The sequence below is a fragment of the Brachionichthys hirsutus genome, chromosome 15 (assembly GCF_040956055.1).
Source record: "Brachionichthys hirsutus isolate HB-005 chromosome 15, CSIRO-AGI_Bhir_v1, whole genome shotgun sequence".
NCBI classification, from domain to species: domain Eukaryota; kingdom Metazoa; phylum Chordata; class Actinopteri; order Lophiiformes; family Brachionichthyidae; genus Brachionichthys; species Brachionichthys hirsutus.
Genome location: NC_090911.1, coordinates 131,001 through 156,645, shown reverse-complemented (window position 1 = coordinate 156,645; position 25,645 = coordinate 131,001). Strand labels below are relative to the sequence as shown.

At 44.8% G+C, this 25,645-nt stretch overlaps 1 protein-coding gene across 1 annotated transcript in view; it reads left to right on the top strand.

The window, feature by feature from the left end:
- The first annotated feature begins 1,151 nt into the window (after positions 1–1,151).
- The window catches only part of plppr4a (phospholipid phosphatase related 4a), a 45,923-nt gene continuing 21,429 nt past the window's right edge, over positions 1,152–25,645 (top strand). Inside the window, exons 1-6 of the mRNA XM_068748921.1 lie at positions 1,152–1,235; positions 11,587–11,772; positions 18,301–18,430; positions 18,619–18,814; positions 23,983–24,040; positions 24,624–24,797. Coding sequence (XP_068605022.1) covers positions 1,152–1,235; positions 11,587–11,772; positions 18,301–18,430; positions 18,619–18,814; positions 23,983–24,040; positions 24,624–24,797 — 828 coding nt within the window. The remainder of the gene's footprint in view (positions 1,236–11,586; positions 11,773–18,300; positions 18,431–18,618; positions 18,815–23,982; positions 24,041–24,623; positions 24,798–25,645) is intronic.

Below are 25,645 nucleotides of genomic sequence, written 5' to 3'. Positions count from 1 at the left end.
CATATTATTTAAAATAATCCACCGATAGACCAGCTGCCCTCAGCAAGGTCCACAGTATTGACTATGGGCCAGGGAAATACTGGGGAAATACTGTACCCTAGTAACTAACCCAGGGGGGGGCAAACTTTTCGACTGACGGGCCACAATGGGTTCTAAAATTAGCCAGAGGGGCCGGGCGAGGAACAGGTGTTTGTGTGAGCTAATATAAATGACATGTAAAAGACATTACATTTTACAGGTAGCATTACAGGGAAAAGGTCAAATATTGGGGTTTAATTATAATAAAATTTAATTTAATGATATAATTTGGACAAGTTCGGCGGGCCGGATTAAATAGCCCAACGGGCCGCATATGGCCCCCGGGCCTTAGTTTGCCCATGCCTGAACTAACCACTGTAACAGAAATGTTCTGATTCTAGCTAATCCTAACTAATGCAAATATATTCATTTAAATAATCAGGAAACAAAAAAACAACATTTTTGTTGTGTATTTTCTTTTAATCCTGCCAGCTAAACAAAGACTGTCACAACTAAACAAAATTAATTAATAATAGCTAATTAGGATTTGACTGAGTGTGCATGTAAGAAATCTCCAAGTCTATGGATCTAAGTGGAATTTGTTTCTTTCCACTCGAAATGTAGTTTAAATAGCAATAATTGCCCCCCCACTACCCCCCCGCCCCGCTTGATTAATTACAGATACACAACACACAACTTTAATTTGCTGTAAAAAGCCACTGTCTTATAAATTAGCGCAGAGTGAAACCTCATTAGATATTTTCTTTTAGGGATCTTCAACTGTCCAATGTAATTATTGATTGATTGGCTATTACAATGCTCTTAAATGTATTTATTTTGAAAATCCGTGCGGGAAGTGTTCAGGCTTATTCTGGGCTCGTTTCTGGCGGAGCCGCGCGTGAACATCGCCGAGCGGTGACAGGAACAGAACGTCTTTGGGATCATCAGCGAGCTGGAACAGAGGCGCAGCGTGAAAACCGCGTCAAATCACACATCCACACATCCAGCTCGCCTCGCCGGGAGATGGAGGTCGGCCATTAAGGGCTTGGGGGACATTTTCCGCCAAAATTACGACGGGAATCAAGTACAGCTCCCTGTCTCCCGGCAACGGGAGAGACCACCGGCCGCTCGCGATGCCTCGCACCAAGGAGCGTCTGAAAGGCGGGAGTGAGACCAAGGACAGCGTCTCTCTGCTACCGTGCTTTTATTTTGTAGAGGTGAATTATCTGTCTGTCTGTCCGTCATCCATCCATCCATCCATCCATATGCTGGGCTGAATGGTTGATGAGTTTGGCTCCCTCAGCAGCATCTCGTAGCCTCTTTGTGGTCTGCTGTCTGATGCAAGCGACCACAATGAAGCTGCAGATCAATACTGCGTTATTGATAGACAAAGTGTTGCGATGGAACAGAACAATCAGCCAGACGGGCAGGTTGGGTGCAGCGACGCTGACGATCTGTATTCGTCTGCTGTTTCTGCAGTCGCTCCACCAAACGAGCTTGGCTTGTGCGGCTGCTGCAGCACTTTATTCCGTTTGGTCGTTACGTACGGATTGCCAACAGACGAGTAAAGCTTTTAGTGATGCCTGAACGACAACTGCTGCCTAAATATAAGATTCTATTTCAACTTCATGCAACCAAAATACTTTAGATGCTAATATGCTAATCCGCCCCGGTTTAGCTCGCTGTATTAAGTTCCTTTGCACCGAGACTGCCCGTCAGATTTTTATAATTTTTACTTGGTGGTTGCAGCAAATGCTCTGCACTTATATAGCGCTTTACATTCACCCATTCATTCACACATTCACACTCCAGTGGGCGCCTGCTGCCATGCAAGGTGCTGCCAGCCCACTGGGAGCCATTTGACATGCGGACAGTCAGAGCTGGGATTCGAACCACCGGCTTTCTGATCACTGGACCGGATCACTGGACCGACTGAGCCCCCGAGCGTTGCCTTTGTATCGGCCTGTCGGACATTTAGAAACCATCGGTGGCATATGCCTCCGATAAGCCTCCACTTTGCTACTTCTCAAATGGAACTCAAATATGTACGTTCAAATAAAATAATTGCCCCAAAGTAAAGATTATCACCTGCATTTTATTTAATTTTGTTTAATATGCTTGCTGCTCAAATTCCCTCCTCCCACCAAGTTTCATGGAAATGAATCTGCTAGACTTGGTGCCATCCTACTGATAATCCACCAAACAGACACAGGTGAAAACGTTATTACAGCCAGATATTTGTTATAGATTTTGATGAGTTGTATATTTACATCATCCCGAATACTTCAAACAAAAACAAACCCAGTGAAAGGCTTCATTTGTGTCATTTAGTTGTCTTATTATCTGAAGCAACAATTGGTACAGAACTGTCAGTACTAGAAACAAACAGGCATCTAAAAATCACGTTTTTTGGTGGAACAGGAATTTTCAAATGTCAAATTAGACATTTTTACAGACATTGACATTAAACAATGATTCTATTATTATTATTTTATTATTATTATTATTATTAACAGTATAACATTTATCAGTTTTAGTATTTTACTACTCATCTCTTCTGTCTCTTCTGACAAAGCTACTCTCTGCCACACCATCCTACCCACTAGCTGGCTGCTAGGCAACATGTCCTCTGAATGCGGTATATTTTTAAATCTGTGTGTTCAAGGCAAGATGAGAAAAAACCTCCGTGCTGCAGCTTTATTTTCTGTTTGTGCACATTAGCCACCGAGTCTTTGCTGGATTTGTTTTTCAAATTGTTATAATCAGATACTATTGATAGAAAGATCCTCGAGGATTTATACCAAATACGTTCATAATTGTAGTTATCATTTACTTCCTGGGCAGGTTCAGTTAGTTGGATTATTACACATCTATTGATCAGGAATAATGAAAACAAAATAAAGCTGTGTGGTTATGTTTAGGAAATGTTTGGTGAGGTGTGTTTTATTTCTCATGGAATGGAAACACCCTGGTTGAGGGTCAACTGGATGAAAGTCTTTGGTATTAAATGCACATCAGCCCAGGTCTGGGGTAGCTTCTCGCTGACCTGCAGTTTGCATTTGACCATTAAAGGTTATTTATTGGCGTTTCCCTCTGTATGCACATAGATACATGTCACAACTTCATTCACGTAGTAAATATTGCAGTCCAAGACAAGTTCATTGTTTTATTAATTCAGGATATTGTGACGAAGCTCGGGCTTCCTGTGAGAGATATCAGTCTCTAAATGTCTTTTATGCATTTGGACAGAGGTGGAGGAAGTGTAGTAGTTTGATTTGAAGTTACTGTTTAACCAACAGCGGTTTTGTTTGTTTCTTTGTTTCTTTAAAAAACGTGAGGGTCTGTTGGGAACGTCTGGCAGAATCTCCTGTCAGAAGGAGTTTTAACTCCCACCTCCGGGAGCGGACCATGTACCGGGGGAGGCAGGGACATTGAGTCCGAGTGGACCATGTACCGGGGGAGGCAGGGGACATTGAGTCCGAGTGGACCATGTTTCGTGCCTCCATTGTCGAAGCGGCCGATCGGTGCTGTGGCCGTAAGGTGGTCGGTGCCTGTCGTGGTGGTGAGGGATGCCGTCAAGCTGAAGGAGTCCTATCAGGCCCTTTTGCCCTGTGGGACTCCGGAGGCAGCAGACAGATACCGACAGACCAAGCGGGGCGCAGCTACCGCGGTTGCTGAGGCAACAACCCGGGCATGGGAGGAGTTCGGTGAGGCCATGGAAAACGACTTCCGGACGGCTTCGAAGAGGTTCTGGACCACCATCCGGCGTCTCAGGAGGGGGAAGCAGTGCACGGTCAACACTGTGTATGGGGGGATGGTGCGCTGCTGACCTCGACTCGAGACGTCGTAGATCGGTGGAGGGACTACTTCAAAGACCTCCTCAATCCCACCGACATGCCTTCCAGTGAGGAAGCAGGGCCTGGAGACTCGGGGGTGAGCTCCTCTATCTCTGGGGCTGAGGTTGCCGAGGTAGTTAAAAAGCTCCTCGGTGGCAAGGCCCCAGGGGTGGATGAGATCCGCCCGGAGTCCCTTAAGGCTCTGGATGTTGTAGGGCTGTCATGGTTGACACGACTCTGCAACATCGCATGGACATCAGGGGCAGTGCCTCTGGATTGGTAGACCGGGGTGGTGGTCCCTCTTTATAAGAAGGGGGACCGGAGGGTGTGTTCCAACGACAGAGGGATCACACTCCTCAGCCTCCCCGGTAAGGTCTATTCAGGGGTACTGGAGAGGAGGGTCCGCCGGATAGTCGAACCTCGGATTCAGGAGGAGCAATGTGGTTTTCGTCCTGGCCGTGGAACTGTGGACCAGCTCTACACCCTCGGCAGGGTCCTTGAGGGTGCATGGGAGTTTGCCCAACCAGTCCACATGTGTTTTGTGGATTTGGAGAAGGCATTCGACCGTGTTCCTCGGGGAGTCCTGTGGGGGGTGCTCCGGGAGTACGGGGTGTCGGACCCCCTGATACGGGGTGTCCGCTCCCTATATGACCGGTGCCAGAGCTTGGTCCGCGTTGCTGGCAATAAGTCGGACCTATTTCCAGTGCGGGTTGGACTCCATCAGGGCTGCCCTTTGTCACCGATTCTGTTCAGAACCTTTATGGACAGAATTACTAGGTGCAGCCGGGGCGTTGAGGGGGTTCGGTTTGGTGACCTCAGGATTGGGTCGCTGCTTTTTGCAAACGACGTGATCCTGTTGGCCTCATCAGGCCACGCCCTCCAGCTCTCACTGGATCGGTTCCAGCCGCATGTGAAGCGGCCGGGATGAGAATCAGCACCTCTAAATCCGAGGCCATGGTTCTCAGCTGGAAAAGGGTGGAGTGCACCCTCCAGGTCGGGGAGGAGATCCTGCCCCAAGTGGAGGAGTTCAAGTACCTCGGGGTCTTCTTCACGAGTGAGGGAAGGATGGAGCGAGAGATCGACAGACGGATCGGTGCAGCGTCTGCAGTGATGCGGACTCTGCACAGATCCGTCATGGTGAAGAGAGAGCTGAGCCCAAAGGAGAAGCTCTCGATTTACCGGTCGATCTTCGTTCCTACCCTCACCTGTGGTCACGAGCTTTGGGTAGTGACCCAAAGAACGAGATCCCGGGTACAAGCGGCTGAAATGAGCTTCCTCCGTGGGGGGGCGGGGCTCTCCCTTAGAGATGGGGTGAGAAGCTCAGTCATCCGGGAGGAGCTCGGAGTAGAGCCGCTGCTCCTCCGCGTTGAGAGGAGCCAGATGAGGTGCATCTATTCAGGATGCCTCCTGAACGCCTCCCTGGTGAGGTGTTCAGGGCACGTCCCACCGGGAGGAGACCACGGGGAAGACCCAGGACACGCTGGAGAGACTATGTCTCTCGGCTGGCCTGGGAACGCATCGGGATCCCCCCGGAAGAGCTGGAGGAAGTGGCCGGGGAGAGGGAAGTCTGTGCTTCCCTGCTTGGGATGCTGCCCCCGCAACCCCCCCGGATGTTTGTTTCTTGTTTGACGTGTAGAAATAATTATATACTTGTTTAAAAATACAAACCACAGCTGGTCATGTGAATTGAGGAGACAAATGTTTACAAGTTTCATGAGTCAAACTAATTATTTGTGTTCTTTTACCCTCTTTAGCCTGACAAACTAGCAATTGCATTCTTGTTTATGTTGGAACTTTATGTTCATTTTATATCAAGAACAGGGATTTTGTTAACAGAAGCTACATTCTGGAAGTAATGGCCATTCAGTCAGACTGAGGGTTGATCGTCTACAACAGGGCTATTATTTACGTTGACTGCGACTGTGCGGATGTGATCGTGCTCGTCCCTGAGTCAGCGCGTCACCGCGAGGCTCTGTCCGTTCAGTTGACTATCCAGCGTTGGCGTTATCCTGGCAAGTAATGGCTAGTTCCAGGCATTCTTTCCAACATAGTTGGACAAAGCATTAGGAATTTGTTCAGAGGGAGACGGGGCGATATGCACCGTTTTCTGTGAGTGTGGTGTGTAGGACATCGGGTGTGCGTCTGTAAAAACAGCACTAGCGAAGTGTGTTAAACAGAGCAGCACCGTGGAGACGTTTCGTACTGTTACAAACCGGGCAACGGAGCGGAGTTAGCGTTTATTCCTGCATAGCGAAACACGGAAAACCATTCACTCACGGAGAATATACACAGGAGGCTTTCTTATCGACAGCGGATGGTTTATTTGAGGGACTGCCAAATAAGGACACGATTATTTCAAGAATCAACGATACCCCTTTAAGCTCAGACAATTTGGCTGCTGACCGCGCAACACTCTTTATCAATTCGCGTTCTCTGCAAAGAGTGTCTGTAGCTACACCAGACCGTGATGAAGATGACTGGTTACCCCGGCCAGATGGTGATGAAGATGACTGGTTACCCCGGCCAGACCCCGGCCAGACGGTGATGAAGATGACTGGTTACCCCGGCCAGACCGTGATGAAGATGACTGGTTACCCCGGCCAGATGGTGATGAAGATGACTGGTTACCCCGGCCAGACCCCGGCCAGACGGTGATGAAGATGACTGGTTACCCCGGCCAGACCGTGATGAAGATGACTGGTTACCCCGGCCAGACGGTGATGAAGATGACTGGTTACCCCGGTCAGACGGTGATGAAGATGACTGGTTACCCCGGCCAGACCGTGATGAAGATGACTGGTTACCCCGGCCAGACGGTGATGAAGATGACTGGTTACCCCGGCCAGACGGTGATGAAGATGACTGGTTACCCCGGTCAGACGGTGATGAAGATGACTGGTTACCCCGGCCAGACCGTGATGAAGATGACTGGTTACCCCGGCCAGACCGTGATGAAGATGACTGGTTACCCTGGCCAGACGGTGATGAAGATGACTGGTTTTCTGAAGCCTTTAGTAAAGCTCAGCCCTGAGAATGGTAGAGAACATTTCCTTCCTTGTGAATCTCCAGAGCTTGTTCTCAATTCGAGCCAGGCGCTGGAACAAGTAGAAAAAAGGAGAAAAATATCATAATGTCTCGTTTTCATGCATCCGTCAAACTTCCGTTTGCAAGGCACTCGCTAAATGTCATGCAGGAAGCACTTCAAAATAAAAGCGGCATAAAGGAAAGTGCGCCAATACATAAAGATAATACAATCAAGTGTTAAACATAAAATCCAGACCTCAATAAGAGTCATCTACAGTGTCCATTCTTTGATCCCAGACCTACATGTACCAGCCTGTAGCACAGCTTTTCCACTTTTTTACACCAGTGGTTCGACTATGGTGGCTCATAATATACACTCGACATGTCATTTATCATCATCATGATTGACCAAACACAGTTTATGAATTTTTCAAGAAAAAGGAGCAGGTTTTAAATCTTTCTAACATCGCTGCACAACGTCACACCATTTTAGACGAATGATTTGCCCCAGACTCAAAACCCTGCAGAATCTCATGGGGAGAGGACTGAACAAGAGTATGGTTGGATATTTAAAATATATATTTCTCGTGACAGAATGGCAAATAAATCTGAACTAATGATTTAAAGAATAATTTCATAAAATAGTATACCTGTAGTTTTGCCTGTACCAAAACATACTTGCAAACTTTTCCAAGTTTATAAAAATTCACAATACCATACAGCGGTGTCTGAACATAGGGGTGCGAGTAGGTTGAAATGTTCTGTAGTATCTGAACTTAGGGGTGTCGGAACATAGAGCGGTCCCCCCTTTCAGCACTGTGGAATGGCATTTAAGTGAAATGTTGGAAAATGTGTCAGCAAACATCTGCTCTCAAAGTCTTTAACGTGGCTGTCGATGAACGTTTGGTCATAAACAAAATCTTTGCTGTCACTACAGATGGAGCACAAGCCATTGTGGATGACGAGAGGGGATTTGTTCACATTCTTGAAAACCCCATCATGACGCTTCATTGCAACATTCTTTCGGAGGATCTAAGTGGTCTGAATGGCATCATGGATACCGTCATGGATAGTGGAGGTGGTCAATACGCTTGTGGCTTGCTTGTCATTAACTCATCAGCAGTTCCGCTGTCTGCTGGAGGCGATGAACAGAAGAAGACTTGCCTCTTCACTGCCCTGTTTGATGGCTCAGCGGTGGAAAGCTTTGGGAGCGGTTTGTGGTCAAAGCCATGGTGTGGGTCACGGATGTTGCTGGATATTATCCCAGTTGCTGTGGGCGAGAGGTGGGGTACACCCCGAATCGCCAGTGCATCACAGGGCCACGCAGAGACATGAACGAACACACTCACACCTACGGGCAATTTGGAGTGATCAATTTGCCTAAATTGCATGTTTTTGGAGGTGTCACTGGCGACACATTTGGGGTGTATCCCGCCTGTCACCCACAGGCTCCAGCAGCACCCGTGACGTGCAAGGTGTCTTGTGGTCGTGACACGCTTTCTTTCTCTTTCTCCAACTCGAACTCTGTACGACAGGGGTGTCAACCTCATTTTCTCCAAGGGCCACATCAGCATTATGTTTGCCCTTCAAATGCCAAATTTAAACCGTAACACAGTAAAAATGTAACTAAATGTAATGTCATTTAATGTATAATAAATGTAACTACTCCTTAACATGCTGTTAAATAACTATAACTATTTATTTAACTATTTAGCTGCCACAGTAATTACAATAAAATATTCAGTTTTGATATCACTTGTTTAAAAGGTTGTAACTTAAAAATTGTTAGAGATAAAGCCAAACTGTAAATAAGAAAAATCATAAATATGAACCAAAGTTTGTGATGGGAATAAATGAACATCTAATAATGTGGAAAAGTTCCATTCAAATCACGCAGGAACAAAGATAATCGATACAAAATCAAAGCAAAACCAAAAAGCCACCACCTTGTCTCGTCATGGACATGCAGAAACCAAAAAAACAACCGAAGTGGGAAAGATGAAGAACATTCCAGAGTCGATGCCGCGGAAAAGACGTCCCTTTCAGGATCAGCACTGGACAGCTCCATATGTAGCCGGCTACCTATGGAGCTGTCCAGTGCTGATCCTGATCCATATGTAGCCGGCTACCTATGGAGCTGTCCGGTGCTGATCCTGATCCATATGTAGCCGGCTACCTATGGAGCTGTCCGGTGCTGATCCTGATCCATATGTAGCCGGCTACCTATGGAGCTGTCCAGTGCTGATCCTGATCCACATGTAGCCGGCTACCTATGGAGCTGTCCAGTGCTGATCCTGATCCATATGTAGCCGGCTACCTATGGAGCTGTCCAGTGATGATCCTGATCCATATGTAGCCGGCTACCTATGGAGCTGTCCAGTGCTGATCCTGATCCATATGTAGCCGGCTACCTATGGAGCTGTCCAGTGCTGATCCTGATCCATAGGTAGCCGGCTACATGTGGATCAGGATCATCCAACACAAGTTATGGCATTAACTTCAAAACTCTTTTGTCACAGTTGAGAGGAGCAGAACTGCAGAAAAACCAACAAATGTGGGCTGTTAAGAACACGTGTGACAGATTCAACATTTGACACGTGCTGTGCGAGTTTGAGATGCCTAACTTTGTCTATTTGACTGCTATCACTTTCAGAGGAATAGTTTGTCACTACAGTAGTTTAGAAGTATGATATTCACAGAGGAACTCCGCAGGATGAAGATGAAGTTAGCGCTAATATAGTAAATACTAAAACTACAAATGCTAAAGCTAGCAGTGGTGATAACAGTTAGGCTAATGATGTGCAGAAAGGAGCGACAATTTATAGCTCCATGGACAAAAGGACTTTTGGATCCCAGAGTGTATGTGGTATTTGGAACAAAGAGCTCTTTAAGATATCGAGGGGTTTGTCCTTTTCTACATTCTCCAAAAGGCATTGCGGGAGGCCATACTTGTAGACTGTGTTTAGATACTCAGTGTTGTTGATCGTTCATCCAGTGATAAAGCCGACTACATGTGCTATTATAAACTGTCAGTCGCAGTGGGAGAGAGAGAAAAAGAGCTTTTATCATTTTCCATTTTCCTATTTCTTGGCAGGGAAGTGGCAGAACAGAAGAGTGAACAGTGAAGGAGAGCAAGGATTGCTGCAAGCAACCCATCTGATGTGCCGTGCTATGGCTGTAGCTAAACGCCGGCCAGACAACGATGAAGCTTATAATTATGCTCAGCCTTTAGCATGGTGGTGACATTCCTTTACACATGAGAGCTGAGAGACAGATTCAAACACTGCTCTCTTAATAAAAGACAAAATATACAGAAAGAGCGACGAAAACCATTCAGCTGCATGAAATGCAAACAAAATGCTTCGTGTTTGCTCGGATCATTTCAGGCAAGTTATATTAAGTTAAAAATGCTGGATATTAATGTAATATTGTAATAAATGAAGCCCACATTAGTTTGGATTATGTCAGCAGAGTTGGGTTTATATGCAGATAAACACAAACATCACAGACCCGTCCAAAACGAAACGATCGTAGTCGCCAAGACTCTGACAATCCTGAAAGTCCTTCAAAGATTAAAATGGGCTGGTTTGAAAGATTAGGTAAATTATTAAATCCGGGTAGGAAACATCAGGGAACATAAAGCGATCATTATGCCACTTGGACTTGTCCACGTGTAAGGATCTTCGCCCCAATCGCAGCCATTTTCTCCATGTAACGAGTAAAAGCCTTCTGGTCAAGTGACTCGTGATACTCCTCCATGTTACAAAGTCCAACGGAAAGTTAATGTCCAGTGAATACTTGGGAAATGATGCTTTATCGGCCGATCGTGTAAACGCTGCCCACAAATATGGCCGGCGGTCTTGCATTGTTGTATACTGTTACAAAAAGGACAAACCCCTCTATTAATGGCTTTAAAAGTGAGAGGAAGGATTTTATGTTATATTCAGGCTTTAACAGGGACCCAATACACACAGGAAATGAGATATATAAATCTGGTTCCTACTAGAATACAAGATGCTGCAGGACAGAGTGGACCTCATCATTACATTACCATCCAGCCATTCTAACACTTTCAATTAAATTAAATTACATTTAAATTAAACTAAATGTTATTTCTACAGCACCAGATCACAACAGGAAGTCATCTCAAGACACTTCACAGGATTAGCAGGGAAAGTCAGAACCCAACTTAACCCACAAGAGAAAGAACACACGACGGAGGCAAGGAAAACCTTCCCTTTAACAGGCAGAAACCTTGGACAGAACCTAGGCTCATGGTGGACGGCCATCTGTCTGACCGGCTGGGTTGAGAGAGAGAGAGAGAGAGAGAGAGAGAGAGAGAGAGAGAGAGAGAGACAGGTAGGAGGAGAGTAAAAAATGAATTGCAGGAATCCAGTTTGGAAGTAACACAGGCCGAAACTGATTTTTGCAATATTGCGAAGGTGAAAGAATGTAATCCTTTACATTTATTTAATGTTTGAATTGAAGGACAGGTCCTGATTGGTGCTGGTGGACAAGGCAACACTGTGCCTTAAATCCACAAGCACTCAGCCAATAACTCATAAACCAATCATTCCCAGAAGTAAAAATGTTTTCATTAAGAAAATGTTTTCTGAATGAAAGCATCAACTCTTTTTGTAACTATTTGGTTCTATTCTTCCTTCTGATCAATCATTTTCTCAATGCATTGTGTTCATCTTTCTTGTAGCTCCCTATCCTGGCCTCCTCTGTCGTCAGTCTTTATTTCTTGGAGCTGACAGATATATTCCAGGCAGTGCATTCTGGGTACAGTTGCAATGACCGCACCCTGTCTCTGCCCTACATCATGCCAAGACAAGAAGTCTGCCCACTGGCTCTGCTCTTCAGCTTGGCTTTTGCCGTGCCCACTGCCACTGTAAGTGAACCTCTACCTCCTCACCTTCACCTCTTTTGTGATTGTGATACTATTGACTATTGATTCATTAATATGGACAGATGATTGACTTTATCGACCGACAACTACCATTTATATTTTTTAATTAATCAAGTGTAATGTAACCAATGTTTTGGAACATACATTCGCTGGGAAAAGTATTCATATCCCTGGAACCTTTCCACATTTTGTCATGTTATGACTACAAACATGAATATATCTTATTTGAATTTTATGAAGGGGCACAAACTTGTGAAGTATGAAGAAAATTATACATGATTTTTTTACAAATGAAAAATTGAAAAGTACAAAAGTATTCTGCCTTCTTTTCTCTGAGTGCAGCCAATTGTCTTCAGAAGTTGCCGAATTACCAAACGATCAAATGTTGACCTAATAACTGAATGTAATCTAATCTCAGCACAAATACAGCTGTTTCATGACAACCTCAGAGGTTTGTTTAGAGAATATTGGGGAACAAATGGCATCATGAAGTCCAAACGCCATGCAAACCTTCCAACACACGGCCGTCCACCTAACCTTTAAGACGAACTACAGCGAGCCGTAGCTCAGGTGGGCGGGATCTGTCAACAGGACAACTGTTGGCCGTACAGTAAGAAGGTTTACCAGAGCCAAGAGGGGGGCACAGCAAACGGAGAAGGTTGTGTGCTTGTGTAACGTGGTTGACGCTGCGTTGTGTGTTTCGTGACGTACAACCAAGACACGGGATCCTTTTATCTGTGCAACGACATTTATTCAGACACACGCGGGACACACGCGGGACACTCGCGGGACACTCGCGGGACACACCCGGGACACTCGCGGTGGCGCAGCAGCTACGGAGGGAGTAATAACACGTATTAACCACGGGAACATAGAAAACCTGCAGACGCACCACGCCCGATCCGCGATCACAATGGCGCCGAGCACGCCTCGTCTGCAGGCCTTATGCGCTCCCGTGGCCACCAGGGGCGCTACCACAACACAAGTCTGAATGACAAGTGGAATTTATCCCTTTATCTCCGTTACACTTGTGTCATGAATTATTGATTACCTGACTGGCAGACTACAGATGACTCTAGTGGTGAAGAAGAGGAAGAGGACGAAGGCAGAGCAGAGGACAAAGTGGTGGAGGCTGAAGAACAAAGAGTGTTGTGTGTCTTTCAGGGAAGAGGTGAGACAAGAGAGGCTTCCAGAAGACTGGAAGACAACAGCTCAGGTGATCAGGGAGACAGGTAGGAGAGGACTGGGTGTGTCTTCTGGAAGGACAGGAGATAAGGAGACCTGCTGGTGGAACCAGGAAGTGCAGAAGTGTAGACAGGAAAAGAGGTTAGCTAAGAAGAAGTGGGACATTGAGAGGACAGAAGAGAGTAAACAGGAGAACAGGGAGATGAGACACGGGGCAAAGGTCAAACAGGGGGCATATGATGACCTGTATGCAGGTGAGATAGTAGAGAGGGAGAGAAGGATCTGTACAGGCTGGACAGACAGAGAGACAGAGACAGGAAGGATGTCCAGCATGTTAGGGTGCGTTCCCACTGCACCAAGAGGACTCGGTTCCTTTGGGAGCAAATTCCTGCATTTATAATTAGTTGAAAGGTCTGCGTTCACACTGTCATTTATTCACGGAACGAACTTTCGGAGCAGCGTCGCGTGGCTGAAAAAGGCGCTCGTCGATTGGACAAAGTAGACGGGGGAAGTCCCGCCCTCTCCCGTGTTTTTTTTGTTTTGAGTGCGCCGTTACGGCTGCTGCTCCTTTAGGGAGGGAACCTCATTTAGTTCTGGCCTAAATCATAAATGTTACACAACGCTAGTCGTTTTTAACAAACACAAAGTCGCTGGGGATCCGTAAAGTCTCCGGATCAGTTCAGAACAACGGAATGAAAAACTATCGCTGCCGATCAGCTGATTCTCCGCTCTGCGCTGGACTGTGTTAAAGCACCGTGGAGCTGCAGGGAGAAGTCCTATCAGTTACCGGTGATACGTAGCTGGTTCTGAAAAAAATATTAAAGAATTATAACGCATATTTAGTTCATGAAATCTACACACAGCGGTGCATATTTCACCACTTTTAGTTTTTCTGGTAACTGAGCTTCCCCTGCAGAGCAACTTGGAGTACTCGCTGTACTTCCTCTACCGGAGATGTACCGTGTAGCATCACTACGTACAGCTGGTCCTGCCTTTGCTCCGCCGAAAGGAACAGAGACCCTCCTTTTCAGGCTGACTTTTTTGGTCCTCTCCAGAGTCCGGATGCGCGTTCCCACTAGAGTTTTTAATGGGGTTTAATACAATCCTAGAGGAAGAAGATGAAGAGGAACGGAGGAGAAGAGTTCTGGTGTTCTTCAAGAAGAAGGGAGACACAGAGTTGTAGAAACTACAGAGGATAAAGCTGATGAGATACGATGACGCTATTGGCAGGTTCTCAGTCGTCCAGGTCACGGTAAATTACGATGAGCAAAAAAAGACGTGTCAACTGGACTTGTTGGGGGTGAAAGTAGCCTCTTTAGAGACAGTGCATCAGACTCTAGCGAGCGTCCTTGAGACCCCCCACAGCTCATAGACGGTCTTTCCTTCCTGGCGGAGCTTGTGTAATTTGTTTGTATGTCTGGTTTGTCTGTTAGCAACACAACTCAAAAGGTTACAGAATGTTACCAGGAGAAGATGATGACATTTTGGTGACGATCTAGAACAGATCCTGGATTGTGGATCACTTTGACATTTTCATTAACATTGCAGTGAATGGCGCTTCAAAATGTCTTCATTAATATCTCGGTTGATTAGTGACTGATGTTTACGTAATTTGACACGGTCATGTAGGGTGGGGGTCTCTATCCTACCACCAAATGTGATCCGGATCGATGAGCGTCCCTCATTTCTGTCTCAGACAGATGCTGCCGGACAGCGTCCCTCACTTCTGTCTCAGACAGATGCTGCAGGACAGCGTCCCTCATTTCTGTCTCAAACAGATTCTGCAGGACAGCGTCCCTCATTTCTGTCTCAAACAGATGCTGCAGGACAGCGTCCCTCATTTCTGTCTCAAACAGATGCTGCAGGACAGCGTCCCTCATTTCTGTCTCAAACAGATGCTGCAGGACAGCGTCCCTCATTTCTGTCTCAAACAGATGCTGCAGGACAGCGTCCCTCATGTCTGTCTCTAACAGATGCTGCAGGACAGCGTCCCTCATTTCTGTCTCAAGCAGATGCTGCAGGACAGCGTCCCTCATTTCTGTCTCAGACAGATGCTGCAGGACAGCGTCCCTCACTTCTGTCTCAGACAGATGCTGCAGGACAGCGTCCCTCATTTCTGTCTCAAACAGATGCTGCAGGACAGCGTCCCTCATTTCTGTCTCAGATGCTGCAGGACAGCGTCCCTCATTTCTGTCTCAAACAGATGCTGCAGGACAGCGTCCTTCATTTCTGTCTCAAACAGATGCTGCAGGACAGCGTCCCCCTTGTCTGTCTCAAACAGATGCTGCAGGACAGCGTCCCTCATTTCTGTCTCAAACAGATGCTGCAGGACAGCGTCCCTCATTTCTGTCTCAAACAGATGCTGCAGGACAGCGTCCCTCATTTCTGTCTCAAACAGATGCTGCAGGACAGCGTCCCTCATTTCTGTCTCAAGCAGATGCTGCAGGACAGCGTCCCCCTTGTCTGTCTCAAACAGATGCTGCAGGACAGCGTCCCCCTTGTCTGTCTCAAACAGATGCTGCAGGACAGCATCCCTCATTTCTGTCTCAAACAGATGCTGCAGGACAGCGTCCCTCATTTCTGTCTCAGATGCTGCAGGACAGCGTCCCTCATTTCTGTCTCAAACAGATGCTGCAGGACAGCGTCCTTCATTTCTGTCTCAAACAGATGCTGCAGGACAGCGTCCCCCTTGTCTGTCTCAAACAGATGCTGCAGGACAGCGTCCCTCATTTCTGTCTCAAACAGATGCTGCAGGACAGCGTCCCTCATTTCTGTCTCAAGCAGATGCTGCAGGACAGCGTCCCCCTTGTCTGTCTCAAACAGATGCTGCAGGACAGCGTCCCCCTTGTCTGTCTCAAACAGATGCTGCAGGACAGCGTCCCTCATTTCTGTCTCACACAGATGCTGCAGGACAGCGTCCCTCATTTCTGTCTCAGATGCTGCAGGACAGCGTCCCTCATTTCTGTCTCAAACAGATGCTGCAGGACAGCGTCCCTCATTTCTGTCTCAAACAGATGCTGCAGGACAGCGTCCCTCATTTCTGTCTCAAACAGATGCTGCAGGACAGCGTCCCTCATTTCTGTCTCAAACAGATGCTGCAGGACAGCGTCCCTCATGTCTGTCTCTAACAGATGCTGCAGGACAGCGTCCCTCATTTCTGTCTCAAGCAGATGCTGCAGGACAGCGTCCCTCATTTCTGTCTCAAGCAGATGCTGCAGGACAGCGTCCCTCATTTCTGTCTCAAACAGATGCTGCAGGACAGCGTCCCTCATTTCTGTCTCAAACAGATGCTGCAGGACAGCGTCCCTCATTTCTGTCTCAAGCAGATGTTGCAGGACAGCGTCCCTCGTTTCTGTCTCAAACAGATGCTGCAGGACAGCGTCCCTCATTTCTGTCTCAAACAGATGCTGCAGGACAGCGTCCCTCATTTCTGTCTCAAACAGATGCTGCAGGACAGCGTCCCTCATTTCTGTCTCAAACAGATGCTGCAGGACAGCGTCCCTCATTTCTGTCTCAAACAGATGCTGCAGGACAGCGTCCCTCGTTTCTGTCTCAAACAGATGCTGCAGGACAGCGTCCCTCGTTTCTGTCTCAAACAGATGCTGCAGGACAGCGTCCCTCATTTCTGTCTCAGACAGATGCTGCAGGACAGCGTCCCTCATTTCTGTCTCAAACAGATGCTGCAGGATAGCGTCCCTCATTTCTGTCTCAAGCAGATGCTGCAGGACAGCGTCCCCCTTGTCTGTCTCAAACAGATGCTGCAGGACAGCGTCCCCCTTGTCTGTCTCAAACAGATGCTGCAGGACAGCGTCCCTCATTTCTGTCTCAAACAGATGCTGCAGGACAGCGTCCCTCATTTCTGTCTCAGATGCTGCAGGACAGCGTCCCTCATTTCTGTCTCAAACAGATGCTGCAGGACAGCGTCCTTCATTTCTGTCTCAAACAGATGCTGCAGGACAGCGTCCCCCTTGTCTGTCTCAAACAGATGCTGCAGGACAGCGTCCCTCATTTCTGTCTCAAACAGATGCTGCAGGACAGCGTCCCTCATTTCTGTCTCAAACAGATGCTGCAGGACAGCGTCCCTCATTTCTGTCTCAAACAGATGCTGCAGGACAGCGTCCCTCATTTCTGTCTCAAGCAGATGCTGCAGGACAGCGTCCCCCTTGTCTGTCTCAAACAGATGCTGCAGGACAGCGTCCCCCTTGTCTGTCTCAAACAGATGCTGCAGGACAGCATCCCTCATTTCTGTCTCAAACAGATGCTGCAGGACAGCGTCCCTCATTTCTGTCTCAGATGCTGCAGGACAGCGTCCCTCATTTCTGTCTCAAACAGATGCTGCAGGACAGCGTCCTTCATTTCTGTCTCAAACAGATGCTGCAGGACAGCGTCCCCCTTGTCTGTCTCAAACAGATGCTGCAGGACAGCGTCCCTCATTTCTGTCTCAAACAGATGCTGCAGGACAGCGTCCCTCATTTCTGTCTCAAGCAGATGCTGCAGGACAGCGTCCCCCTTGTCTGTCTCAAACAGATGCTGCAGGACAGCGTCCCCCTTGTCTGTCTCAAACAGATGCTGCAGGACAGCGTCCCTCATTTCTGTCTCACACAGATGCTGCAGGACAGCGTCCCTCATTTCTGTCTCAGATGCTGCAGGACAGCGTCCCTCATTTCTGTCTCAAACAGATGCTGCAGGACAGCGTCCCTCATTTCTGTCTCAAACAGATGCTGCAGGACAGCGTCCCTCATTTCTGTCTCAAACAGATGCTGCAGGACAGCGTCCCTCATTTCTGTCTCAAACAGATGCTGCAGGACAGCGTCCCTCATTTCTGTCTCAGACAGATGCTGCAGGACAGCGTCCCTCATTCCCGTCTCAAACAACTCATTGTGTGCACGCGCACAGTTGAATGTGCATGCACGTGCACACACATCTTGTGCACGTGCTAACAGTGTGACATCACACTGACAAAGATTTCTGCCAGACGCGTTTCAGTCGGTGATTCCAGAACTACGAAGCTACGCAGGATTGACTGGACGCTTTATTTCGCTGTTTTTGGGTTGATCAGGACCCAAAACGACCAGAATCGTGTCGAAACTTGGGAAAAGTGAGTTTTTCATAATATGGGACCCTTAAATGCTAACATTCAAAACCCCGTTTACGGATTCAGAAATACAACTCCGATTCACTTCCTGATTGGTGTATAAAGATACCAAGAACAATTTTTTCAGTTTTGTTGAGTGCAAATATAATTTCCCTTTTGGATCAATAAAAGTGCATGGATGATTCTGATATCAAAGCTGCATTACAAACAATCATTGTATTTGTTTGTAGATTTTGATAGGGGAGGCCATTCTATACTGCTATCTATCCAGGAGGTCATCGGCCACACAGACTGAGGCAAACATCAACGCTGCAGGATGTAATTTCAACTCCTACATCCGCAGGGCTGTGCGCTTCATAGGTGGGAGGACACACTTCTTATACTCAGAAGGAATGACATGCGTGTTTTCAGTGACCAAAATAAACAAAGCAGCAGCTGCAAAGTAATTGTAAAAATGTCAGAACATTGATGGATATGATTGAAAAAAAATAACATATTTTAAAATTGTACGTTCTAATCTAATCTGTTAAAATGTATCATTTTCACAGGTGTCCATGTGTTTGGCCTGTGTGTGACAGCACTGATAACTGACATTCTCCAGCTCGCAACTGGTCAACACACCCCCTACTGGCTGGATGTGTGTAAACCCAACTTGACCCACATTAACATGTCCACCTGTGATGAAGCTTTTATTCTGGAGGATATCTGTTCTGGACAAGACTTGGAGCTCATCAGTGCTGGGAGGTAAGGCCAGTGTGTGTGGGAGGGAGTCAAGGAGGAGGAGGATGCGCCTGGGAGTTTATTTTGGAATGGAATGGAATGGAAAGCTTTATTGTCATTGTCAACACAGTACAAGTACACAGTACAAGTACACAAAAGCATGGACTATTTTTTGTGCATCTTTTTGGGTCAGTAGGTGCCTGACCTTTGAAATATTCTGAAGGTGAAAGAACGCAGTCCTTGAAACGTGCTTTATCTGGGACTGAAAGGACAGGTCCTGATCAAAGATTACCCCCAGATTCTTGGACGTGGTGCTGGTGGACGCTGAGACACCATCTAGTTCATCTACAGCACTAGAACAAACATTTCTGAGATGCTTTGGCCCAAGAACCAGAACCTCAGTTTTATTTAGGTTTAATAACAGGAAGTTCTCGGTCATCCAGGAGTTAATGTCCTTGAGGCACGTCTGAAGTCTAACCGACTGATCGACTTTGTCTGGCTGAACTGACAGGTATAATTGAGTATCGTCTGCATAGCAGTGGAAATTTATGCTATGTTTCTTAATAATGTTACCTAAGGGAAGCATATACAGCGTGAACAGAATATGTCCAAGCACTGAACCCTGTGGAACTCCATATTTAACTTCAGTGTACGTAGAAGATTCATCATGAACACGTACAAACTGAAATCTATCAGATAAATATGATCTAAACCAGTTCAATGCAGATCCTCTAACACCAACAGATTGTTCCAGCCTCTGTAACAGAATCTGATGATCTATTGTGTCAAAGGCTGCACTGAGATCTAATAAAATAAGCAAGGAGACACGTCCATTATCAGACGCTATTAAAGGTCATTGGTGACTTTAACTAATGCTGTCTCTGTGCTATGATGAGCTCTGAAACACGACTGGAAAACCTCAAATAACTGATTGTCTTGTCAGAATTCACACAGCTGACTGGAAACTGCTTTCTCTAGAAGCTTTGACAGGAATGGAAGGTTTGAAATTGGCCGATAGTTAGCCGAGACATCAGGATCCAATGTTGGTTTTCTGAGAAGCGGTTTAATGACTGCTGTTTCAAAAGACTTGGGTACATAGCCTGTGAGTAAAGATAGATTAATCGTATTTAGCAAAGCAATACTGATTGAGGGGAAGACTTCTTTAAGCAGCTTAGTTGGGACCGGGTCTAAGAGACAAGTGCACGGTTTAGATGAGGCAACAGCCACACTTAGTTGCTGCAAGTTAATGGGGGTTAAGCTATCCAAGTAACCATCAAGAGTAACAGTCGTATCTCTACTTCCATCAGAGAAACCTTGGATTAGATTTGTTCTCTTCTATTAGAGATGAGTAATATGCTGCTCTAGCTTTGTGTTAGCCTAGCTACGGTGTCAGAGAGAAACCTTGGATTAGATTTGTTCTCTTCTATTAGAGATGAGTAATATGCTGCTCTAGCTTTGTGTTAGCCTAGCTACGGTGTCAGAGAGAAACCTTGGATTAGATTTGTTCTCTTCTATTAGAGATGAGTAATATGCTGCTCTAGCTTTGTGTTAGCCTAGCTACGGTGTCAGAGAGAAACCTTGGATTAGATTTGTTCTCTTCTATTAGAGATGAGTAATATGCTGCTCTAGCTTTGTGTTAGCCTAGCTACGGTGTCAGAGAGAAACCTTGGATTAGATTTGTTCTCTTCTATTAGAGATGAGTAATATGCTGCTCTAGCTTTGTGTTAGCCTAGCTACGGTGTCAGAGAGAAACCTTGGATTAGATTTGTTCTCTTCTATTAGATGAGTAATATGCTGCTCTAGCTCTGTGTTTGCCTAGCTACGGTGTCAGAGAGAAACCTTGGATTAGATTTGTTCTCTTCTATTAGAGATGAGTAATATGCTGCTTTAGCTTTGTGTTAGCCTAGCTACGGTGTCAGAGAGAAACCTTGGATTAGATTTGTTCTCTTCTATTAGAGATGAGTAATATGCTGCTCTAGCTTTGTGTTAGCCTAGCTACGGTGTCAGAGAGAAACCTTGGATTAGATTTGTTCTCTTCTATTAGAGATGAGTAATATGCTGCTCTTGCCTTGCGGAGCGTCTTCCTGTACATTTTCAGGCTGTTTTTCCAGATTAAACAAGACTCCTCTAATTTAGTTGAGCTCCACCTTCTCTCCAGTCTTCGGGATGTTTGTTTTAACAATCTAATCTCAGAATTGAACCACGGAGCTTTCCTTTTTGGTTTTAGTTTTTTAATTCTTAAGGGGGCGATGGAGTCAAGCGTCGTGCGCATCAAGTCCCCAGCACCACGTAAAGATGATCTATGTGGGAGGGGCTAAAGTTACCACACGACTCCTCAGTAATGTTAAGGCTTGATAAAGAGTTTAATGCTGACGGGATCACTTCTTTGAATTTAGCAATAGCACCATCAGACAGACATCTAGTCAAGGCAGTTCTGTTTGATGGAACGTAGTCCAATAATACAAACGTAAAAGTGATGAACTTGTGGTCTGATAAAAAGGGTTCAGTGGAAATACAATTAATTGATCAATATCAATACCATACGTGAGAACCAGATCCAAGGTGTGATTAGAGCTGTGGGCGGGTTCTTTCTCTCTCTGGGAGGAGCTAATTGAGTCCAGTAATGAGAGGAAGGCAGTAGCAAGGCAGCCGTCACTGAATCTACATGAATGTTAAAATCTCCCACAACAAGTATCTGTTCTGCTTTCAGAACTAAGCTTGTTAAACATTCAGAACATTCTGACATGAAATCAGAGTCTGGGCCTGGAGGGCGGTAAACTAGAACAATCAGGACTGGCTGGCTTGATTTCCATGTTAGGAGTGACAGACTAAGAATAAGACTCTCAAAGGAGGTATAGTTAATTTAGGTTTAGGGTTAATCTGGAGCTCCGAGTTATAGATGGCTCCAACTCCACCTCCTCGGCCGGCGTCTCCAGAAATTACCATAATTTAACATAACTGGGAGGCGTGGCTTCATTTAAACTGAAATAATCTTCAGGACCCAGCCAGGTTTCAGTCAAACAGAAAATATCTACATGCTGATCTGAGATCAGATCATTTATTAAAAATGCCTTTGACGCCAAAGAGCGAATATTCAAAAGTCCACATTTAATGGTTTTACTATTATTAATTTCTGTGGCAGCAGTTTTTATTTTTATAAGGTTTCCAGGAGTAACACGTCTCCTGTACAATTTAACAACCTTAGGGGGGGCAGACACCATCTCTATGGGGTTCTGTGGATGACTAGTGACATCATGATACCTTCAGGGTACACGACATCGCTGCCCACCAGATGGGGCTGTTCTTTTCCATAAGTTACATAAACAATTACACAAACAGTGAAAATATGAAAACAACTCTGACAATAAGACTGGAAATGCTAATGCTAGCAACGTGGACGTCAGCGGTGAGGGACACAGGTCCAGGTTCTCAGCACACACACACAGGCTAGAATCTTCTAGTAGTTTAGTGTCCTAAAATGGTTCTATGTTATTGTTATGGTTTCCTCTGGGATATAGCACAACGACTGTTCAATATCTGCTGGAAAAGGGTCATCTGTTAATTTTACAATTAAAAAAATAATTACAGTATAGAGCCTCTTACAATCCTTTTTAACCTCACAGTGAGAAAAAAAGAAATTCCCTCGGTATGTAAATCAGCTTTTGTTTCCCCTTATTAAAAGGGGATGACCCAGCAATCTTGACTAATTATAGACCAATATCTATCTATCTATCTATCTATCTATCTATCTATCTATCTATCTATCTATCTATCTATCTATCTATCTATCTATCTATCTATCAGTCTATCTATCAGTCTATCTATCTATCTATCAGTCTATCTATCAGTCTATCTATCTATCTATCTATCTATCTATCTATCTATCTATCTATCTATCCATTTATCTATCTATCTATCAGTCTATCTATCTATCTATCTATCTATCTATCTATCTATCTATCTATCTATCTATCTATCTATCTATCTATCAGTCTATCTATCAGTCTATCTATCTATCTATCTATCTATCTATCTATCTATCTATCTATCTATCTATCTATCTATCTATCTATCTATCTATCTATCTATCTATCTATCTATCTATCTATCTATCTATCTATCTATCAGTCTATCTATCAGTCTATCTATCTATCTATCAGTCTATCTATCAGTCTATCTATCTATCTATCTATCTATCTATCTATCTATCTATCTATCTATCCATTTATCTATCTATCTATCAGTCTATCTATCTATCTATCTATCTATCTATCTATCTATCTATCTATCTATCTATCTATCTATCTATCTATCTATCTATCTATCTATCTATCTATCTATCTATCTATCTATCTATCTATCTATCTATCTATCTATCTATCTATCTATCTATCTATCTATCTATCTATCTATCTATCTATCTATCTATCTATCTATCTATCTATCTATCTATCTATCTATCTATCTATCTATCTATCTATCTATCTATCTATCTATCTATCTATCTATCTATCTATCTATCTATCTATCTATCTATCTATCTATCTATCTATCTATCTATCTATCTATCTATCTATCTATCTATCTATCTATCTATCTATCTATCTATCTATCTATCTATCTATCTATCTATCTATCTATCTATCTATCTATCTATCTATCTATCTATCTATCTATCTATCTATCTATCTATCTATCTATCTATCTATCTATCTATCTATCTATCTATCTATCTATCTATCTATCTATCTATCTATCTATCTATCTATCTATCTATCTATCTATCTATCTATCTATCTATCTATCTATCTATCTATCTATCAGCAAAAATCTAAAATGGCAATCTGCCTTAGTAGGAAAAAAAGGTTGAAGGCGCGACAGACGGCGATGCAGAAGTTATTTTATATAGAATGGTGAAAACAAGAATTACAATTGATTTTAACTACTTCAGATAACTGAACGAGATTGAAACATTTAAGAACTGGTGGTGTGAAAGAGATCATGTGTTCTGTAATCAATAAGAAGCTTGTGTTTTGTCATTGGTTGGTTTATTTTATGTACCGGTATATTTGATTTGTTTTTTAATCATTATTTTTTCTTTGTTTGTATGAGTGAGATTTTGTTGTTGTTGTAAATAAACATGCTTTTTAAAGATCAAATCTTTCTTTCTTTCTTTCTTTTTTTTCTCCTAGGAAGTCTTTCCCATCCCAGCATGCAACTCTGGCTGCCTTTGCTGCTGTCTACATCTCAGTAAGTGGTTCATAGTCGGGAATGGGTCTTTAATATGACGTCTGAACCTAAAATCCTCCAACAAATCTGCATCTAATTTGCATTTATTTGTAATTTCAACAGTTGGCTATGGTCAAGGGGTTATGTCTGAAATGTTTTTGTAGTTGTGTGAGCCCAAAGTGATAACTTAGGTCTCAGACAACAAGAGTTTTAAAATCATAACTGAATGTGAAATTAGGTTGCATCACAGAAATAAGGAGAAAAGTTGCAAATTACCTTCTCTAGTAGTGTCAAACAACAAGATTTTAAAACAATACAACAGCAAATCCATGATCCTATCCAGTCAAAGGGACGTGAGCGTCCCAACGTAATCTCTCCCTTGTGAGCTCACGGTGAAGCAGATGCACATAAATTGCAGACTGAGGCAGTGTCCTTCTCACAAAGTCTCTTTGAGAGAAGGATAAAAGCAGAAGGCTCCCAATCAGATTTCTACTCATTGTCAGTTAAACCAGAGTTAAACCAGAGTTAAACCAGAGTTAAAGCAGCCTGTAGCTCTATCTCCTTTAACAGATGATGGTTGGCTAATGTAGTGTGTGTGTTTCAGATGTACTTCAACACAGTTTTGACAGACTCGGCCAAGCTGCTGAAGCCTCTCGTGGTATTCTCTTTCGTCATGTTGGCCATCCTGGCTGGGCTAACCAGGATCATCCAGTTCAGAAACCACCCTGGTGATGTCTACTGTGGATGGTTACTCGGAGCTGCCATTTCTGTTTACCTGGTAACACAGTTTCTCCATTCATCACTACATACAATTGTAGTTTCTCTTTCAGATTTGTAAAATTATATAGGATGTGATGTTGAATATTGCTGATACATGTTGGTCAGTGTGTTATATATTTTTGTTTTATGGGCTGAAAAAAGCTGTGGTTTTTTAAGTTGTGTGTTGAAACTGGTGGGTTGGATATTTGATAACTCCCACACATGATAATCCATACCAGACCCCTTTATGAATGTTATTTTTTGGTGAGTGAATTGAACGCATATTTTTAAAGCTTTGTCAGGGTTAAACTCCAAAACCCTGGAGCGAATAGTCAGACACATGCAATGAAACAGGCATTTTCTACTGCAGGGGGAGACACCGGATATGTCCATCAATCAGTTTTATTAGTTCAGGCAAAGTCGGTGTGTCTTAGATATTTGCATAGAGAAACTTCCCTACTCCCTGGATGGGTATCACCATATTTAAAAGCGCAGCTCGTCAACCGTCGGCATCCAACTTTGCCATGCTGTTGAGGACGACCAACACACCCACGCACACACACACGACACTCAACAGCACACACACACACACACAGAGATCCTCAAACACGAGTTGACGAGCGCAGCGAGTCAACCATCGGGCGACCAACACACCCACGCCCACACACACGACACTCAACAGCACACACACACACACACCCCGACACGAAACAACACACACATACAGACACACACAAACACGAGTCGACGAGCGCAGCGAGTCGACTCGTGTTTGTGTGTGTCTGTGTGCCCCCACAGACGCGTAGCCCTCGTTGAGACCATTCCGAAAATGTATTTTCTGTAAAAATCGCATACTCAGAAAAAAAG